The sequence below is a fragment of the Oncorhynchus clarkii genome, chromosome 18 (assembly GCF_045791955.1).
Source record: "Oncorhynchus clarkii lewisi isolate Uvic-CL-2024 chromosome 18, UVic_Ocla_1.0, whole genome shotgun sequence".
In the NCBI taxonomy this organism is placed as follows: domain Eukaryota; kingdom Metazoa; phylum Chordata; class Actinopteri; order Salmoniformes; family Salmonidae; genus Oncorhynchus; species Oncorhynchus clarkii.
The window spans coordinates 14,944,011-14,952,225 of record NC_092164.1 but is presented as its reverse complement, the minus strand read 5'-3'; the positions used below and the strand labels follow the sequence as shown (position 1 = coordinate 14,952,225).

General features: G+C 41.7%; 1 protein-coding gene across 1 annotated transcript; it reads left to right on the top strand.

Annotated features, from left to right (window-relative positions):
- The first annotated feature begins 299 nt into the window (after positions 1–299).
- On the top strand, positions 300–2,565 carry LOC139372250 (uncharacterized). Its single transcript, XM_071112018.1, has 3 exons — positions 300–536; positions 731–835; positions 1,082–2,565. Exons 1-3 carry the CDS (start codon positions 404–406, stop codon positions 2,563–2,565), a joined length of 1,722 nt encoding a protein of 573 aa, XP_070968119.1. The 5' UTR covers positions 300–403.
- Positions 2,566–8,215: the final 5,650 nt, after the last annotated feature.

Sequence of the window (8,215 nt, the reverse complement as noted above, 5' to 3'; positions counted from 1 at the left end):
GTGCAGTGTGTATATACAGTGTGTGTACTGTGTGTGCAGTATGTGTGTAGTGTGTGTCACCAAGTGTCCTCTGACTGATGTACTCCTCCATTAATGACATAATGTCAACGTTCAAACTTCTATGATTGACATTTAGTATCACCAGCCAGCCAACAGTCATTACTAAACTAACAGAGACAACATTTAACAACTCAAACACATTGTAAAGAACAAGTGTGTATGTGTGTGAAATATTCCTTACTTTCCCACTTTTGCATAACATACTCCTCCATTTCCATCCACAGACACAGTATCACAACCTGACGTCACCTGTGAATTGAACGGTACCGTGGCAACAATTCACTGCAGTGCTGAGGGTCCACTGTTAGAATACCGCTGGTCTTGGCCTGACCACCAGGGGGAGATGTGGAGCCAGGAGCAGACTGGACAGCACTACAACATCACATCCCCAGAGTCAGTCAGCTACACCTGTGAGGCCAGGAACCCAGTCAGTAAGAAGACACAGACATACAACAGCATCGACTGCCTGGCCACAGGTAAACAAGAGAGATAGGCGAGATATAGAGGGCTTGGGTTTTGTAAAGAGAAGACCATTCTGTTGGTATACTCAGTCAAGGTTAAATCATCTTAAAGTATTTTAATGCTGTTGATAAAGGAATAGGAATTCCTTTGTTGAGTTTCCACTGACCATGTGACCTGACCTGTGTGTGTCTGTATGTGTGTGTGTCAGGTAATCCTGTGATCTACATCTACACTGGTATTGGTGCAGGTGTCTTGTTGTTGGTTGCTGTTGTGGTTGCTGTTGTGGTCTGGCTCGTCAAGAAGCGTTCCAAAGGTAAGCCCATGTCTTTAATTAAGGACAGTAATACCTTATAACAGGGTTCTTTATTATGAGTCTCCTTGACGTTGTATTGACATTGTGTTGATTCATTGTGTTCGGTTTAGACTCAAAATCAACTGAAGAAAATCTGTCACTTTGTCTGAAGTTGCATTTCCCTTTGTTTCTAAGCCCTCTAGTCGCTCCATACCTGCAAACCCACGGACTTCCCTTCTTTTCTCTCCTTTGTTTTTGTTCCTCTAGATTTGCGGAGCACAGGGAATGCCAGCCATCTTGAAGAGGATCGAGAGAAGGTGGTGGCAATCAGCCAGGCAGAGATTGTGGAAGAGGAGAATAAGCTATTACTAGATGAAGAACTAAAGGACAGGGTCAATCAGATCAACCAGGCCAGTGAGGCTGTGAAAACTGGAGATGGTGAGGGAGAGAAGAAACCATTACTAGACAAGGCAGGATCCACTGATACAGATGTTATTGTGAGTAATATCCCGTTCAAACTGAACAACCAGAATCAGGTTTGGGGTTGGGAGTCCGGAAAGAGACAGAGGGAAGAAAAAGAGCAGAACACAGAATCCAAACAGAACATGAACGTTACCTTGGGGACTGTTACCCAAGATTCTGTCCAAACTGCTCCTCCAAAACCACCTCGGAGCAGCCTTAACTATAATTCACCGTACCCACAGACTCTGGAGACACAGCACAGCAGAGAGCATCATGGGAGAGGAACTGACCAAAGCATGGCTGGTTATGGCACAGAGAGAGAGGGAGCGGGAGATGGACAGCTTATGCCCCAGAAAGTCCTAATCTTAGGCACAGAGGAGGAGAGTGGAGGAAAGGAGGAGGGGACAAGAGAGGATGGAGAAGATGTTGAGAAGGTAGGAGGAGATGATTCAGTGACAGAGGAGGGAGAGGGGCAAGAAGATACAGATAGGAGAGATGATGGAGGAGAAAGAAATGGACAGGAGAGAGAGACTGAAAATAATGAAGAAGAGCAGGTGAAAGGAGAGGGAGAAGAAAGAGGGAAGAAAGGAGAAGAGACACAGAAGGGAGAGACAAGAAAGAGCCCAACTTCTCCCAAACAAACACTCCCCCAAAAAGCCCCCCCACCACCTCTCGCCCCAAAACCATCATCTGTAAGACATGTTAACCAGATGGGTGTAGAACAAGGAAGTGTAGTGAAGACAATGGAAACCCAGAAGAGCAGTGGTCAGGTAGAAAGAGAGAGAGGAAGACCTGACCTATCAGGTCTGAGGAGACCCACTAGCTCAGTGTCAGACAGTACAGACACTTCTGATAGAAGCAGTCCAGGATTGTCAGCTCTTCCTATAGCCACAGCATTTAGTCCAAAGGTGGAAAGGGGTACTCTATCCAATCCAGTAAAGGCCAGTTCAGATGCACCCTCCAGACCAGGAGACACCAGTTCAGGTGCATCCTCCGGACCAGGAGACACCAGTTCAGGTGCACCCTCCGGACCAGGAGACACCAGTTCAGGTGCACCCTCCGGACCAGGAGACACCAGTTCAGGTGCACCCTCCGGACCAGGAGACACCAGTTCAGGTGCACCCTCCGGACCAGGAGACACCAGTTCAGGTGCACCCTCCGGACCAGGAGACACCAGTTCAGATACAACTTGTAGAGAAATAGAGAGTAGCTCAGATACTCTGTCTACGACAGAGGAAAATATACCAACCAGTAAAGCTACAGCCTCTGTACCAGGAGAAACCAGTTGAAAAGCACTTGTTGAAAAAGTTTGTTAAACAAAAATGTTAGGCTCTGTATGGGGATGCTTTGTTTCTCTTATATTTAGACAATTCTTTTCAAGGGTATTTAAAACCAAATACCTTTAGACTTTTATTTTTGTCATTTTCTATTTAAGTATCTTTACTTTTAGTCAAGTATGACTTGTGGGTACTTTTTCACCACTGTATTATAGCACATCAACATAATGTATTGTGTTGGTACAGTATACAGTACATTTTTCATTCCAACATACATTTTGTATTTTTAGGTGCATTTACATGGTGTGAGAGCTGATACTTTGCTATATAAAAACAAGACATATTTCAAATGTTAATATTAAAAAAAGGGTTGTGAGAAAAAGTTTATTTTGTCCCGACTTTCAATAATGTCTGAGGCGTAGGCCCCTATAAAAAAGAAGAAATAACCCTATCACTTTGACTTCATGGATCTCACTTGGCTGACCAAGGACAATCAATTCCAACAGTAATAGTATTAGTCACCATCTTCTGTTACATTTGTGACAGATAATGAATGAATGGTAAGTTACTATATTTCCTGCAGGTATTCATAATTATAGTCTAGACTCACTCAAGTGAAACAAAGAGGAGATGTCAGTCGAGTGTAAACTGACAACAGGTGTTTTGACACAGCCATCTAGCTAGCGACAGTTTAACTTTTTTTCATTAATGTTTGTTAGGGAGCAGACTATTGAGCCGAGTTAAGGGTGTGCATTATAAGAACATGTGAATGTATACTGGGCTGTTATTACTGGGTAGGACAAGATGTTAACACTCCACTAAAGACTATGACATGTTAAGAGTGATGATGCAACCTACCGGAATTATAATAATATTTCCAAGGGTGTAACTCTGCTCTTTTCCCATAGCAGCTGCAGCTTCACCAACACGTTATGTCATCACAAACAGGAATGTCATCATCAATCCTGGGATCCCTGGTGGAGTTCTACAGGATATCCTCTGGAAACATGGAGTAAACAAGGAGGTGGAATGGAGCATCCCGACAGGAATTTCGGGATTTTAAAGAAAATACATCCTTGAACACCACAACAGGAGAAATCACTATCAGACAGCTGACCAAGCAGCTCAGTATGAGGCGGAGTGTATGATTTGTGACCTTTCAGCAGAGAGTGAAATTCATTGTTAAGTCATTGTCTCCTAAATGGCAGGTCGGGACTTGTGATCCAATGATGGATCGGGACCTATTTTTAGGTACCAGCTAAAGATGGTGATGTAACACATTTTTTAAATGTCATCTTTATTTAACTTGACAAGTCAATTAAGAACAAATTCTTATTTACAAGGACAGTCTACACCTAGCCTAACCCGGACAACACTGGGCCAATTGTGCGCCACCCAATCATGGCCGGATGTGATACAGCCTGGATTCGAACCAGGGACTGTAGTGACACCTCTTGCACTGAGATGCAGTGCCTTAGACCGCTGCGCCACTCGGGAGCAAAAAAGATCAAAGGTTCAAACACAAAAAGGTTGCCAACGACTATGTGATGTGCTGTTAGAGTGCTGAACAAGAACCTTGGTTAGTCCACACTTTTTAAAGACATTTCGGTTTCTGGTTATATTTGTACTTGTTTTGTAAACAAACCATATATTCAGCTCTCTCCAATAGTCCCCGTGATAAGAACACCAGTATGATAGCAATCATATATCAGATGGGAGAACTATGCAAGTTTGTGAGTAGAGAGAAACAAATAGACAGTCACAGATAAATCTGACGTGTTTGTCTTTGCATGTGGGTTATAGGGATTCCATTGAACACCATACTAGCTGATTTTGGTGTCCTGGCCTTAGTTTTGTTCGTTGTTGGAGTATTTCTTATCAACAAGAAGTGTTACAAAGGTAAGCCCACATCTTTAAGTAATACTATGGTGTTTTTATTTATCTTTTACTCCTTTAAGTTGAATTTAATCTCTCAGGATCAAAGAATGATTTCAGGTAAAACACTATTCATTATGTTCAGCTTAGACTAAAGCATCACACTGGGCAGAAACTGGTTGAATCTACATTGTTTCTATGTCATTTCAACCAAAAATTAAATGTGATGATGTTCAATCTATGCCAAAAACGGATTGGATTTACAAGGAATTTCATCTTTTTTCACCCAACGTTGAACCTAAATCCAATGACATGGTGAAATGTTTTATTGATATCATGTTGAAGTCAAGTTAGTTGACAACTCAACCGAATTAAAATCAAAACTAGATGTTGAAATGACGTCTGACATCTGTGTCAGATGCAGCTGTCAATCATTGTCTCGGATTGAGAACCATACTTAGGCAGCCTGGTTTCGCCCTTGAGTTGTGGGTAGTTGTTTTCTGTTTTGTGTATGTCACCTGACAGAACTGTTTCGTTCTAGTTATTCCTCATTGTTATTTTGTTTAGTGTTCAGTTTTGATTAAATTTACAACATGAACACTTTTAATTTTTTTTATATTATGTTTATTATTTTACAATAAAAAATTGAATAAAAAAGACAGCAATACTAACAATGACATTCATTGTACTGTTGAACGGGATGGCCAATTTAGAGGACAAAACTCACACATACACAAAATAAAACAAAATCCTATTAGGTGATACATGTATAAGAAGACAGCATATAGTCATTACAAGCAGGGTAGTTAAGCCAAAAATAAATATTGAGTGGAGTACAGCACAGAGTAGCAGCAGATCGTCAACCCAGTTATGAAGCGGGACTAGACCATTTATCCAGTATCGGCTGCCATATTTTGTAAAACATTGAACTTCTATTGGAGGTATTGTATCAAATCTTTTCCATATGTATTACATTCCCTAAATCCCGTAACCACATTTCAAAGGTAGGTACAGTCTCCAGTTTCCAAAATTGCAATATGAGCCTTTTGGCTAATAGAGACAGCTTTCCCTTCGTGGTTATTCCCATCAACTGTACCAAACAGAGCGGTCAATGGGTCTGGGGCTAGAACTCTATCAAAGGCTCTAGATAAGTAATAAAAAATGAGAGCCCAGTAAACATGTAACTTAGGACATGTCCAGAATAAGTGGGTCAACGTCCCCTCGTCCTGCTTGCACCTCTCACACAGTGGTGAGGTGTCCGGGAATATTTTATGCAGTTTTACTTTTGAGTAATGTAACCTGTGTATCACCTTAAACTGTACAAGGTTGTGTCTGGCATTCACTGAACTGTGGTTTATATTCCTGAGAGCTTCTACCCAGTCCTCATCTGAGATTTCTGAGCCAAGTTCTTGTTCCCAAGCCCTTTTAATGGTGTCTGTGGATACCTCTATGTGGAAAAATGTCTGAAAAAATGTGTTGTTGGCATGTTGAACTTTCCCTGTAATTGTTGAAATGAAGCTAACTGACCATCTATGTATAGATTACCAATTGTTGTGAGCCCCTTCTCCCTCCACTGAGAAAACACCACATCATCCAATGCGGGGTGGAAAGCATGATTCAGGCAAATCGGGCTGTCAATGTATACAGTGGGTATGTTAAGAAAATACCTAATCTGTTTCCAGATCCTAAGCGTATGACAAATGACTGGGTTAGAGTCATAAGTGGATTTTTTCACATATGATGGGCTATTAACAAGTGCAGGGAGTGAGGAACGTTGACAGGAGGCCTGCTCAATCAAAAGCCATGCAGGTATATCCTTCTGTCTCATCGCAGGTGAACTTTCCCTCCAGAAAGACACAATGTTCAGATTAGCAAGGGGTTCCATGGCTATAGCGAAGAGAGCAGGCGAAATAGGGCACCCCTGTCGGCACCCCTTGAACAAGCGGAATGACTGCGACATTTCTTGATTGGTTACCACGGACGCCATTGGGTGTGCATAAATAATTCTTATCCAATTAATAAATTCCTTTCCGAACCCGAAGTGCTCCAGAACCGACATCATATACTTCCACTCAATCTGATCAAACGCCTTCTCTGCATCGAGCTATTACCACTGCCTCAACCTTATGATCGTGATACATTACGTTGAAAAGGCGTCTCAAATTGTAGTATATATGTCGGCCCAGGATAAAACCTGTCTGGTCAGGGTGTATGATGTCGGAAGTATATGTTTTCAATCGGTTTGCCAATATCTTTGTCAACACCTTGTTTTCTATGGGGAGTAACGACACGGGGCGATAAGACGTCATCTCCATGGAATCTCTATCTTTTTTCAAGATCAGTGCTCTTGTAGCCTCATACAGTGTTTGCGGGAGTTTGGCATTGTCTTTGGATTGTTTAAACATTCACAACATAAGTGGAGATAGACTGGCGCAGTACTTCTTATAGAATTCTATTACATATCCATCGGGCCCAGGGGCCTTGCTGTTTGGACATTGTGCTATCGCTGTGTTAATTTCCTCTGAACGTTATCCCTGCATCGAGTGTAGCAGCTGCCCCCCTGTCTAGTTTAGGAAGTTCACATAGTTTGTGGATCAGTAGCATCGCATTTTGATTGGTATAGCTCTGAGTAAAACTGCGCAAAGCATTTATTAATATCCTGCAGATCTGTTACTATTTTACCCTTCTTGTCTTTTATTTTGTGAATAGCTCTAGATGCCTGTACATGCCTTAGCTGTCTTGCTAATCATTTATGTGGTTTGTCACCCAGTTCAAAATAACTTTGTTGCGTTCTAGCAAGTAAAGAGCCCACCCATTTCGAAAGGATGGTATTGTATTCATATTTTAACTTTGTGATCTTCTCAAGGACTGTATACGAGGAATTCGTCCTAAAAACGTTCTCCTGTTCCCCTAACTCTCTTTCAATTTCTCTTAGCCTATTATTGGCGCGTTTCTTCCTCTCTGATGTATAAGAAATAATGTAACCTCTAATCACAGCCTTTAGAGATTCCCAAAGCGTGGAGTCGTCAACATCCCCTGTGTTGTTAGTTCCGAGAAAAAAGGCAATCCGCTTCTTCAAATACTGACAAAAAGCCTCATCTTTCAGCAGGTATGCGTCTAAGCGCCACGGTCGCCAACCTGTCGACATATTGTTGAGTTTCAGCACCATGGACACAGGAGAGTGGTCCGTAATTAGAATAGGGTGATAGGTAAGCGACTCAGCTGCTGAAATTAGTTTGGAGTCCAACAAAAAAAATAGTCAATTCTGGAATATGACTTATGAACAGATGAAAAGAAAGAATAATCCCTGTCTGTTGGGTGCGTCAGTCTCCAAATATCAACAATGTTGAGGTTTGTCATCAATGTATTTAGACAGACACTGGCATTTGATTGTTGAAGTGACCTTGATAGCTGTTTATCTAAAAGAGGATCTAACGTACAGTTAAAGCCCCCTCCAACAATAACACTTGTATCCGAGATATTTGGTATGTCCTTAAATACCCTTTGAAAAAATAATGGATCATCGAAGTTGGGTCCATATAAATTGACCAAGGTTACTGGTTTCAAATTCAGTGTACCAGCCACAATAATATACCGACCATTAGGATCTGAAATCGAGGATGAGTAAACAAAAGGAATGTTTTTCCTTATCAGGATTGCTACCCCTCTCGCTTTTGCATCAATGTTAGACTGGTATATCTGACCAATCCAGCCGACTCGTAGCTTGGCCTGAGCGGAGCGTTTAATATGAGTTTCTTGAAGAAGCACTATGTCAGCATCCAGTGAT